Source organism: Lampetra planeri, chromosome 19 (assembly GCF_965212315.1).
Source record: "Lampetra planeri chromosome 19, kcLamPlan1.2.h2, whole genome shotgun sequence".
NCBI classification, from domain to species: Eukaryota; Metazoa; Chordata; class Hyperoartia; order Petromyzontiformes; family Petromyzontidae; genus Lampetra; species Lampetra planeri.
In genome coordinates, this window is record NC_136125.1 from 10,661,747 (window position 1) to 10,675,594 (window position 13,848).

At 46.9% G+C, this 13,848-nt stretch overlaps 1 protein-coding gene across 1 annotated transcript in view; it reads left to right on the forward strand.

Annotated features, from left to right (window-relative positions):
- Window positions 1-13,848, forward strand: part of LOC144723919 (ligand of Numb protein X 2-like) — a 36,299-nt gene that overhangs the window by 11,883 nt on the left and 10,568 nt on the right. Inside the window, exons 2-3 of the mRNA XM_078602694.1 lie at window positions 11,335-11,434; window positions 12,871-13,788. Coding sequence (XP_078458820.1) covers window positions 13,475-13,788 — 314 coding nt within the window. The 5' untranslated portion in view covers window positions 11,335-11,434; window positions 12,871-13,474. The remainder of the gene's footprint in view (window positions 1-11,334; window positions 11,435-12,870; window positions 13,789-13,848) is intronic.

Consider the following 13,848-nt stretch of genomic DNA (forward strand, 5'->3'; position numbering starts at 1 on the left):
GATATTCGTGGAGACGACACCAGTGCTGATAATTACACACCGTGACAGGACAATTTAAGGCCGAGTCAATATAGAGGAGGCCCAACACCGGTTCAGATATCGTTCGCCACCAATGTTAGCCTTGGCCTGCAATCAAACCCAGGTTTCCAAGTTTATAGTGTAGTGCGTTGATGACTGTCACCACCACAACAACAACAACCGCCATTCGCCATCACAACACTGCACCAACTCACGCACCCACCCACCCACCGACCACCCACCCATTGCACGCACGCACCCACCCACACACCCACGCACCCACCCACGCACCTACCCTCCGACCACCCACCCATTGCACGCACCCACCCACACACCCACCCACCCACACACCCACCGACCACCCGCCCATTGCACGCACCCACCCACACACCCACCCACGCACCCACCCACCGACCACCCACCCATTGCAAGCACCCACGCACCCACCCACCGACCACCCACCCATTGCACGCACCCACCCACGCACACACCCATGCACCCACCCACCGACCACCCACCCATTGCACCCACACACACACCCACCCACACACCCACACACACACCCACGCACCCACCCACACACCCACGCATCCACCCACGCACCCACCCATTGCACGCACCCACCCACACACCCACGCGCCCAACCACACACGCACCCACCCATGCATCCACCCACGCACCCACCCACCGACCACGCACCCATGGGCACGCACCCACCCACGCACCCACCCACGTACGCACATAAAATGAAATTGAAAAACCAGAAAAAAAATATTACGTATTGAAATGCAGCACCGTCAGCAACTCTCTAATCCCGCGAAGGAGTAATAATAAAAACACGATCATGTACGGCCCGTAGCCAATCCACTGCTGAATGAAGGACTCCCCACGCCATGTCATCCATGGGGTTTGTCATACTTCACCACGCGATGTAGTGCATAATGGCGAAGAAGAGAATCACAGGACTGGATCAGAAATAATTTGCCACTGATTTTGCCTGTGGTCAGAAATTGAACTCAGATAGAGCAAGTTCGTAGTGCTGCCTCACTGATCATCAAGCCACCACTCCCCCAAATAGCCTTCAATGCTAAAGTTATCTTTACATTTGCATTCTGGATGTGTTTACGGCTGCAGCCCCATGTGGCATGCGTCTCTCCCTCTCTGCCCCTGCAGAGGATGTGCACCCTGCATAATGGCACCTTCTCATCGCCCCTGAGATGAAGCAACCTCACCGGACTCATTACTTGGGGTGTATCGATCCATCGAGTCATCGAGGAAATCTTTTTGACGCGTCCATTGAACAAATATGGCGGTCACCGCATCGTGAGGCACTTTCAGGTGCGCTCCTGCGGCCGTCTGGAACGCTCTTCCTTCCGATATTAGGAAGCCACTGGCGCTACGCACTTTGAAATCATCTAGATTGGAAACTCATTTCTTGAAAACTGCTTTTTGTGTTTAGTTTGTTGTCCTTCCCGCGCACCTAAGATTAGCGTGGTTGGCCACGTACGGTGCGAAACAAGTTGAACATGCAAACAAATAACAAACAAAACAAACGATATGGAATCAACGATACCAACCAATACGTGATCGTTCATTTTTAGTCAATAAATCACGGCCCTGAATCAAAACAATTCATAAAAAATTAACCCGTAAAAAAAAGTTTTTCACTATAAATCCTTTATATGCGTGGCATCGGTTTTATTTTATTATTAATTTCTGTTTTTCTTGAGTAAGAGTTTCATTTTTATCACATTGGTATTTTAAATTAAATATGAAAAAAAAATTCCTAAAAAGTGGATAATAAATTGTCACGCACAACGAGTCTGTGTGCAAAATGTCAGCTCGATTGGATCACGGGAAGTGGGTTAAAAAACGACCGAAAGATTTGCACGGTCGTAAGCGCGCAAGCGAGCAAGCAAGTGAACTTAATACATGTATAAAGGATTTAAAAAGCACAGAAGGCTGCGAGCGAGCGGGGCAAGCATCAGGTCCGTAGATATTCACGGAGCATGGAATGCAGTCCGAGAGGGCAGAGCATCCGAATGAGAGTATTGTATTTGGACTGCAGGAGGAGGAATCCGATGAGCTATGAAGCTCTTTTTCACGATGTCCAGTGTGGGCGGGTCAGCGAGTTGCAGCGTCAAGCAACACTTTACGACATCACATGATGCAGGGCTCTGTAGGTACAATGCGGGTTGTTATGTAATGGGGGAGGGGGGGGGAGTTGGACTATTTGAAAATTGTCCTTGGCACGTATTTTTTTTTCATCAATGTACGAACATAGAAAAATCAACAAGAGGGTTCTCTAAGCTCATGCTAATCCGGATTTGGTAATCCCACGGTCTTGTAGTTTCAGCCATCGTCGTAATTCCAAGCCATTTTTGTAGTTGGAAATTAACATTTTATTATTATTTGTATTGTTGTTGTCGTCGTGTTTTTTTATTTTATTTAGAAAGCAACACATTGAAAGAAAGGGACAACCCCCCCACCCCTTCACATATTGGCTGAATCTATGAATAACGCGAGTGGGTGGATCTGCCAAGCTGTTGACGGTAGCCAAAGTTGAACGCAGATTAATTGCTGGTGCGTGGGTCACAATGGGGGCTTTCACACGCCGCGTAGGCGCGCTGGACACACATTGAAATGCAAAAAACAGCGGCCCCTTCGCGCGCCGTTCTAGCGATACATATAAAAAAGCGCCAGTAAATGAAAACTCATTAAAGTGCATCAAGGGGAGCGTAATCGTTTGATTGTTCAGTTGAAACAAAACAAAAATATAACTTTACTGGTGGCCACCCATGGTAATTTTTTTCAGCCGAAGCGAAAAAAAAATCTCTCACCTTTTGTCAATGCGCTGCTGGGTGACGGCCTGTCCAAGTAACCCTCCTCTCTCCCCCCCCCATCAACGCGGCTCCCTACAGTACGCATACAGAGTGTGGATATTGGTCGTCCAATTCCAGAATTATCATTTGTAATTACGAGCGAAGCGTCGTACTCAGATTGTAATTGTTGTGGATTTACTCTCCAGCACTCCGGTGTGCTGTACTAGTGACGAATTGGCAAACTTTTCTAATTGGCTGTGTCGGGTGGTGGCGGGTTTAACGACACATATTTACGTGATCTAATCCCAAAAAAAAAACCTGTATGGATAATATTGGTCGCGAAAGCCGACGTGTTAAACTGACATCCATGCAGTGCTGGATATCTGCGCGGTGCATCTATATTTCTTTGTCTACACCTCTTATCCTTTGTAATCATCTCACTACATATCTGTTGCCTGCATCTCTTCCGTGACATAATGATATCTCTATGCTCTACCCATTTTCTGTTATCTCACTGGCAGTTTAAAAACTGCACGCTGAAGAGCTGCGCTTGTATTAACCGCAATGAGTGAACCGTCCACTTCACAATGTATTTTCTATTTAAAGCTTTCGTGACTGCAGGGATTCATCTTCTTGGTTCTTTCGGTAAAGTCATGTAGAAGGGAAATAATAAAATAATAAAAATAAAACTTAATAAAATAATTCTCACGACGTTTCGGCCACAACGCAAGCAGCCGTCCTCAAGTGAACACCAGGTCTCCCCGACAGACCTGTTCTTCACCTGAGGACGGTTGCTTGCGTTGTGGCCGAAACGTCGTGAGAATTATTTTATTATGTTTTATTCACAATGTATGTTGAAGATCCCATTCGACAGAGTAGGCCAACGGTCCAAACCTGCCAGGTAAAAAAAACACATCACCCACGAATTATGAAAATGACGTTACAAATTGCAATTATCGGCTCCTACTGGCATACAAATGCCCACTTGCAGGCCAGTGCTGAGTCACCTTGTACCGCACTGGACTAGCTGCCACTTTGGGATGAGCCGTGATGTGAGTTACTGAGGCATTTAAGTGCCCTGTATATGCAAACATGATTATTCCAAATATCATCATCTCTACTCCAGCTGGATTCACGACTCGGGTGACGAGTCGCAGTCACTACTTAATCCATATCCGTACGAGAGAAGACCAAGGGGAGGGTGCGGCCAAAGAAAATACGATTTCTACTCAGGGCACAGCGTTCCTCACGGAGCTTGAATTTGGAAGGTCGAGGGTCATATGTCAAATGTGGTCATGTGACGTGGACACGTGTCTTGATGGTGCAGATTTCTGTGTAGGGTTGCTCTGTATGTATGGGGTTGCAATGTATTTATTCTAGATTTGAAGCTTTCGTGATTGCAAGGATTCATACTCTTAGGTTTGGTCGGTGAAGTCACGTAGGTAAGAATAAATAATAAAAATAATATAAATAATAATAGAAATAAAATAATAAATCACGACGTTTCGGAGGCAACACGAGTCTCCGTCATCAGGTGGGACCGTGTTGCCTCCGAAACGTCGTGATTTATAATTTTATCTCTATTATTATTTTTATTATTTATTCTTACCCACGTGACTTTACCGAAAAAAACCTAAGAGTATGCAATGTATTTCTTTTCTTTTATTTACATTTTTCAAGCACGACAACAGAGCCGGGGGGGGGGGTACATAGGTGACACGAAATCGGTGGAGGCGTGTGCATACTCCGCCGCATTCCCCGCCGGCCGTTATCTCGCAAATTAGAAGATGCGTTTGCAAAGGGGACGGGTAGCGGAGGGAAGGACAACGAGGAAAAGCGCAAGGGGGGAGAAGAGTCAGGAGGCGGGTGGTCTGGCCGAGATTCGCGTGGCCGAGGGTAAAGGTCACGCCGAGAGGGCATCCACAAAGTCATCGCCGTACGCGACGACGAATCTCTAAACGCCGCCAGCGAGCGACGTACAGCCATGCGCCGGTTTATGTCGGGGATGCGTTGCTGAAAGGCGCGGCGACGAATCTCGTAACGACGTCAATCAAAAGCCGTTCATAGGGTAGCGGTCGGAGGAGGAGGGGGCTGAGGCGACGGATACACACCTTTGCTTGTCACGTTGACCAATCCGTACTTGTATTTAAGGGCTGGTCTTTTGGAATTTTTCTCACTTGATGCAGTGATTTTAGCTGTGACGGTCCCACCTGATGACAGAGACTTGTGTTGCCTCCGAAACGTCGTGATTTATTATTTTATTTTATTTAACTTTTAATTTTATTTTTTACCTACGTGACTTTACCGACAAAACCTAAGAGTATGAATCCTTGCAGTCACGAAAGCTTCAAATCTAGAATCAATCCGTACTCGCCAGGGTTGTGAAGTATTGCCCAATAATGACCCCCCCCCCTCCTCACCCCTGTTCTGACCTGGCAAAGTGTTGGGGAGGCTCTGAACCAGCAGTGCATTGACAACAGAAAAACATTGCAAAAGAGACACAGATTCTCATTGGCATTGATAGCCCACTTAGATCTATTTGCAGGTGAAACTTTTAAATTATTAACACATCCTCAAACAACTTGTTCATTTGGTCTATGTGCTATGAAGAAAATCCATTGCTCCAAATGTTACCTATTGTCTTGTTTTTTCCCGTGAATGTGTTTTTGAAATTTATGCTTATACGCCACTGTCCAATGCAGCATCACGATTAAAAAAAACCACAAGGTTTCTTTTCAGCCGGATTCTAACGTCATTGTTACTGTTACAGATTAAAATGCATTCAATTGCTCGTGCAAACATTTATAATTCAAAATATTCATAATTGCCAAATTTAATATTTATTGTTTCATACGTTATGCAAATACAACCAATCTATCCTCGCGATAGTAATCGCCCGCGCTTCGTTTTTCTGCCAAGTGCTGCGGAGAAAGAAAGAAAGAAAGAAAAAAACATAACCCCCAAACAAAAATAAAACACTGACATGGTTCTGTGATCACAGCCGCTGCTCTGGCTTTTTTTAGGCCACTGATTAATTTCCTTGAAGCTAATCTGTTTTGATTTCGCTGCGGAAAGATTTGCTGTACATTCGACTTGCGCGGCGAGGGAATGGTCTTGCCTAGGGTGGGTGGGGGGGGGCTCGCACTCATTCTCTCTCAAGCGTCCAAGGTTCACAAGTGTGACCCCTAATCTCTGTCCTGCTGATAATGTGCTGCAGACACAGGGTAGTAAAAGCACACACACGCACCACAGTCCGTTTGCTTTGCCCACGTTAAGAATATCCACAGTTGCGTTTTCGTGCAGCCCCGTTTGTGTGTGAAGACCGAATCTAACCGCCTGGCATTGAGCAATATTCCCTCCACCAAATGGCAAGGGCGCGCCAAAAGCTCCTACACAGCTTTATCTTGAGAAATGTTTCCTGTGCAGGTTATTAAGTGCTATTGCTGGGAGTACCATAGAGGTGGAGTGGTGACACGGTGGTTAGTGCACTGTGCTGTCAGCTCGCCAACCAGAGTTTGATTTCTGTCCACTGCTGATATAACAGTGGCAAGGGATGAATCCGAATTGATCTGCTGTACCTTGTACTGCCCAGTGCGGTGAAGTATAGTCAACCCGCCATTACGGACATGGCGTGAAGAGGCACCGATTTTGCAGAGGATTGGCGTCAAAAGGCTGTACGATGCTGCGGTCGATATTAACCACGAACGATGCGACACAACACGTGTCATAGAATCATCCGCATCCATCGTCTAGGCGTTACATGCGGAGGCCTTTTCCAGACAGGGACAAGGCACAGGAGAGCAATTGACATTCCTAAACGAGCACCGCTTTGTTTTGGTCAGAACATAAGATTAGTTCAGCCAAAGCTGAGCGCGACATTTATTTAGCAGCCGCACAAATAAGCTCTAATTATATAAAATCCCACCAGTACATCATGGGGGGCGGGGGGGGGGGGAAGCGGGGGGGGGAGTAAGTTGCAAATATTTGGTCCTGCACCAAAAGGTAAAACGAACGTATCCACTCGCAACGGAACACGTTAACGAGCGTCAGACTCCTCGGAATTATCCTTGAAGTCCATGGAAGCAGTGAGGAGGCCGGGTGGTTCAGAGGTCGGAGGTCAAAGCGCTGATCCCGTGTTCGAATCTGGGTAGCAGCAGCAGCGGCGGCGGCGGCAGCCTGCCATGAAAGCAAGTGCCCAGCTAACGCAGCGGGTGGATGGTGCTGCCCACTCACCAATGACTGCGCCAAAAAAAACACCGAACTCACGTTTAATGCGTTATTTAACCTAAATTGGTTAAATTCCAGCTCTGATAAAATGTTGGTTTGATCATCAACGGGACAGCCAAGCTCACGGCAGAGTGTGTGGGAAAGTGCGCCCCCAGCTGTGTAAGGGTTCAATTGGCCACGTGAAGGGTGTCTTTGGGAGATGCCCTGTGAAAAATCGGTCTTACGCATGGGGCGCACCGATCTGTTAGAATTATGAATGGATTGTTTGCACCGTGATATAATGCTGATAGCACAATTTGAATCATCTCTGGGGAAAGACCAAATAAAAAAGAGATTTAAATTAATGGAAGCATTGTGACTTTACGGATGTTTTTCCCCTTGTGCGGTATATCTGCAGGCTGTGTCCATAACGGCTAGATAAAAGCTTGACAATCTTTGAAAATATTCAAGTGTGCAGGGATGCGGATGTATAAATAATTTATACAACGTATCACAAAAAAATACGTAAATAGGAAAATAAACCTCAAACAAAAAAAGATACAAACAGTGCTAGATTTATGAGCTACTCTGTAAGAAACTAGATAATGTAAAGAGAATGGGCCTTCATAGATTATCCACTGTCCTGTGTCTGCCTTATCCCCCAATTGGTCCCACGTCTCTCATCTTTGAATCCACAATGTGTTTCAAGGTATTCCTTTGCTCATTCTGCACACGCATGCGAGGCATTTTAAAACAGCCACAGCTGTTCTATACCCGTAAATATAAATTCAGCCTTTGTGTTTTCTATTGGATTTATTTATGCAACGTTTTTTTTTTCACGCATTTCCAAAGAGCCGCTTCGTGCTCCAACAACAAATATGCGCACCGCACCGTGCACAAGCGGCTGCTCTGCATCCGTTATACCCAGGACACTCTCCGCTTTAAGTACCCCATGCATATTTGAGATGGGACACGGGTTCGTTTGAACGAACGAATGAACGAACGAAAGGAGGAGCGAGCGAGCGAGCGATAAGTTGAGCACCCTAGGACGTGATATGCGGGATTTGTGGCACCGCGATTTTACGAGTGGGTGCCTCCGCCCGCTATCCATGGCCCAAGACAAATTTCGACGCATCTCCTCGCCGGGCAGTTGCTGGGGAACCGTCTCATCCCGTTACGCTCCGCGGAGTGTGCGCCCGCGAGCGCTTGGGAGCCGCCGGCGCTGCCCACCACACACTGTACTCCTGCCCACCGCGTTCTGCACCGGCCAATTTGTCAACGCCACGTGGCTTCGTAACCCCCGCATAATTGATTTCGTTTCTGCGTTTGTGTGTTTTAACGCACGTGACGGACTCCAGGAAGCAGTCTTTAATTGGATGTGCTGCGGTGCGCTAAAGAACACAGATATGTAATTAAAGCGTGCTGCAAGTTTAACCATTTTATATATATACAAAAAATTGGTGAATCCAGAGCATTGAAGGGGGAAGTCAAACAGATTTTCACTTCGGCCATGAGGGAATGATCGCATGACATGTCTGGCATAGCTGCTCCGAAATATTCGTGTGGGAGGAAAACTCTGCGTCCATACATTGCAGGGGAGTTGCAGAAATTAAGTGCAGTGAGGTGGAGATGGAAAAATTGGCGTTTTCAAATTCCTCAGCTTGAAGGGCATTAAACCACAGAGATTCCACGAATAAATCGGTCCAGTTTATGGTTAGGATCACCAACTTGCGCCCCCTCCTCCTCAGCCGCTCATCTTATTACGTGAACAACTCCATAGACAGAGGTCTAGAAATGACAAAGATGTCCTGCCCTGGGTTCAGAACCAAAAAACATGACTTCTGGACTGTAGCAGTCTCCTTTGTCTCCTCCTCCTCCTTATTTTGTCAGATTTTGGTGACGAGAAACAATTCTACCATTTTACAGAAAGGCAGTTGAGGCGTCGTGTCAGGAGTAGCTTAGTGGATGGCTGTGATGGTGCCTCCCTGGTATGTGGGAATTGGGCATCGAGTCGTTGTACGTTCCACAGTCTGTTCTGGGTGACCACAGTTGCACGCTGGAACATTTGTTTTACTTTGAATGTGTGCATCTGCTGCCATGATTTTTGTAAGTATGTATGTATGTATGTCGAAGTTCTTTCGAACCGTACGTAGCCAACCGTGCGAATCGGAGGTGCGGGGGAAGGACAACAAACTAAACACAAAACGCAGTCCTAAAATTGCTTTTTTATATCTAAATTTAAAAGTGCATAGCTCCAGTGGTTTCCTAAAATTGGAAGGAGATAATTCCAGACGGCCGCAAAAGCGCATTTGAAAGCGCGCGATGCAGTGACCGCCTTTGTTCCATGGCCAGCAGCCAAAAGCCGCCACCATGGTTTGTGCAGTGGATGCGATTTGGAGTTGTGGCCCAGAAGCTTCGCGAAGGGCCAAAAGCCAAGGGGATGTTTTGCGGTGTTTGTCTGTGACTCCTTACGAACTGCATTCGGCTTTTCAAGCATCGTCATCATCATCGGTGTTGAAGTGGCATTGTTGAAAGTTAAGCGCATGGGTCCAAAAGGGCTTGGGCGGCTGCAAGCGTTGGTGGAGAGGGATGTTATTGAGATCCTGGAGGATGGGGAGATGTACGTTTTCCACAATTTTCTGGACTTCCTCTCCAGTTTCCAGCCAGTGACATCAGGAAACTAAGCCATTGTTGGCAGAAATGCGTGACACTGGCTGGAAACTACATAGGAAGGACAAACATCTGTGCTGAGTTTTGCTGATGGCTTTGTGGTCAGGGGAAAACATTTTTTGACTTCCCACTCATATGCGATACAAACATCGAGTGATATATGTTTGCATTCCTTGGTAACGTTTTAGTGCCAAACAACTTTCAAGTGTTTTTGTGTAACCAGGTGAGCACTCAAGGGACCAGGATGAGCCTGCTTTGCTAGAGTGACCTTTGTCACCAACATGACGAAAATATGTATATAAATAATAACAAATGTACAGCATGAAGCAAATAGAAATCTGCGCAAAAACAACCGTGTCGAAATGGCCAAATTAATAAGAATAGGTTTTACCAATTTTGGCAATAAAACAGGTGTTGAGATGTTACAACATCAAAATGAAACATTTTGCAATGATTCATCTTATTGGTTCTTTCGGTAAAGTCACGTAGAAGGGAAATAATAAAATAATAAAAATAAAACATTATAAAATACAATTCTCACGACGTTTCGGCCACAACGCAAGCAGCCGTCCTCAGGTGAAGAACAGGTCTGTCGGAAAGACAGCGTCTGAATGAACACCACCAAGCTTGGCCGAAACGTCGTGAGAATTGTATTTTATTACGTTTCATTTTATTATTTTATTATTTCCCTTCTACGTGACTTTACCGAAAGAACCAAGAAGATGAATCCCTGCAGTCACAAAAGCTTTAAATCGAAATTTTGCAAGGGGTCATGTCTGCATTAACCACAAATACTTGACGTGAACATGCAAACAAAAAAACACGCTCTGGTAGTATATGATGAATTGTCCTTGAAACTGATTGCTCCAAACCAGAGACAGACTTCTTTAGAGCCTCGTCTCAAACGATGTTAGACCAGAGGACGCCAAAAGGCGAAAAACACAAAGACAATTCCACTCTCAGGCCATAGAGAGCTCGGGGTGAGCTGGCCAAATTTGCTTGCAAAAGTTGGTTTGCGTGGCAAGCGGTATTGGGCACGTCACCATCGCGTGCCGCAAACCCAAATGTTTAATATTCTTGGGTTTTTTCGGTAAAGTCACGTAGGTAAAAAAATAAAATTAATAAAAGTAAAATTAAATTAAAATAAAAAAAATATATTTTTTTAAAATAAAAATATTTTTACTTATTTTTATTTTACTTTTATTAATTTAAAATTTTTACCTACGTGACTTTACCGAAAAAACCCAAGAATATGAATCCTTGCAGTCACGAAAGCTTCAAATCTAGAACCAAATGTTTCAATTCGCCAGGGTCGATACTGATGCACCACAGATGCACGATGTGACATGTTTACAGCCATTGTCATTAAGCACCCTTAACACCCATTACTGAGACGCTGGAGAGCTCGGGAGCTTTTCACTTTGGGACATTGGCTGCACGTGATGCACGAGGTGTCTGTGCTTGAACATCTTAGGTCTCTCTTGCAGGGATTGACGACTATTAATAACGCTAGGGTCCAGCATTGGTTCGATCATCTTACCCCAGTTATCTACTCTCTCCCCTTCAATCTTTCACCCCCCTCTCTTACTCTCTGCTCCACTCCTCTTCCCTGCTTTAGATCTCAGCCGGGATTTGTTTTAGGTCCATTCGTCTTCGCCCGACGCGGCGACCCTTGGACCCCTGGTTTCATTCGCGTGCTCGTTTTGGTCGAAAAAAATGTGAGTAAAATACAAAAAACCTAAAAGATCCCTGAAAATCGCAACTGCGTGACACACAGACACAAGACACACACACCACACACACACGCGCGACGCACGTACGGGAGCTTGCGCCTTCAACAAACGGAGTTGGCGCTTGGCGGGAGGGAGAGGGGGAAGGGATGTGGCTGGGAAGACAGAGTGGTGGCCGAAACGGAGGGATCGGCTGAGCGGACAGAGAGAGGGAGACAGCGGGGCACCGGGGGGAGCTCCGGTGGAGGACGGGGAAGACGGGGGCGGAGGTGGTGGCGGAGGTGGTGGCGAAGGTGGACTCACAGGGGGGAGCGGTTACGTTGAGGAGGTGGTGGTGGAGGTTGTGGCGAAGGTGGACTCACAGGGGGAAGCGGTTACGTTGAGGAGGTGGTGGTGGTGGAGGTAGTGGCGAAGGTGGACTTACAGGGGGGAGCGGTTACGTTGAGGAGGTGGTGGTGGAGGTGGTGCCGGAGGTGGACTCACAGGGGGGAGCAGTTACGTTGAGGAGGTGGTGGTGGAGGTTGTGGCGAAGGTGGACTTACAGGGGGGAGCAGTTACGTTGAGGAGGTGGTGGTGGAGGTTGTGGCGAAGGTGGACTTACAGGGGGGAGCAGTTACGTTGAGGAGGTGGGGACACGTGCCGAGGTTGCTGCGTGGGGTTGAGTGGGTGGCTGAAAGATTTGTCAGAGTGGTTTCTTGTTTTACTTTGGAGCGATGGAACGTCAGCTCACCTTCTGTAGTTTGCATCTTTCTTAATTACCGGCAGGCGAGTTAATAACCACACAAAGGCGGAGGCTTCGAAGCGAGAACATCTGCTGCTGCTGCTGCTGCTGCTGCTGCTGCTGCTGCTGCTGCTGCTGCTGCTGCTGCTGCTGCTGCTGCTGCTGCTGCTGCTGCTGCTGCTCTGTCTCCCTTTGCATTCGGTTTGCTGAATCTTTTCACACGTCTGCTTTTTTTTGGGCAATTTGCATGCCATTTCTTGTAATTAATGTGAAACACGTTTCAGCTACGTAAAAAAAAACACATTGCATGTTTTCTCGCAAATATATATTGTTGTTAGGTATTGAAACACCTACTATTATTAATGATACATTGTATGATGGTGCATCATTCGGGCCACTGGTTTACAAACATCAAGGTGCGAACGTTTATTTTCGCGTTGTAGAATTTCATGAAAGAGACAGGGTTTAAACATTGACGTAACTATTTTCAGTTTTTTTTCACCGATTCCCGAATACAAAACAATGAATGCGACTAAAATATTAAAGGCTCGAGCAGTGCATTCATGAAACTTGTTGTATTAAAGCGCTGCATAGTAACCACGTGAAAGTGGGATAGATGTGTCTTTTATATATATAAAGCACTAATGGAAAGTAAATAAAGCAATTTTAAACAAATTGATACTATCTGCTTTTTGTTTCACAGGTCTGGATTGGGATTAAATAATTCAGAATGAAGACAAATTAATCTGGAAGCTTGCGTGAAATATTGCCCACAAGTATGGGAATGTGCGCGTTCGTGACTTTGCCTGCGCCACCAATCTCTATTCGTTTATAAATAATGTAACGCATCCGGCAAATGCGAACAAAAAGTTTGCATTATGTAGCGACCCAAAGTCATATATTTATGATCAAAACAACACGGGATTTCAGCGAGGGTTCGACCTCAAAATGCATTTTGATGAGCTACCATTATTTATAATCTTCAGTGAGATATAAAAAAAAAACATTGTCATCACCAATGTACATATATTACTCGACTTTTGAGAGCCCAGTTTAGCGGCATCGATTTCCCAACATGAGGCCGCCGAACAACCGCGGCAACGTTGAAGATGTGCGTGCAATGATCCCTCTCTTAGAGACGTAACTTTTCTGGACAAGCCCCGCACATCGGCCCCAGTTTCCAATCTCGCCTCCGTGCGTTGCAATAAGCGCGTAAACAATCGCGTCGCCGATTGACGACGACGACGAAGACGACGCCAGCAACAACAACGCGAGAGAGAAACGCGCGCACGCTTAAGAAGGCCAAGATGATCGCGGCATCGCACGCCGACATCCTGCCCTCCGGTTCGATCCCCTCTGTGGGGGAAGTGTCGCTCGGCACGACCTCTCCGGCGACAGCGGCCGTGCCAACGCCGCCGCCGCCGCCGCCACTCGCGCTGTGCCCCGACTGCGGGCAGCTGCACTCGGCGGCCGAGGGTCACGTGTACGACTACCGGCAGGAGGTGGACGACGACCTCACGTGCCACATCTGCCTGCAGCCGCTCGTGTCGCCCACCGACACGCCGTGCGGACACACGTACTGTGCCCGCTGCCTCCGAGGGTTCTTGCTTGCCACCAGCAGGTGAGTGGTCGGGCCCCTGGTGGGGGAGAGGGGTGGGGGGGCAAGGGGAAGCATCTTACC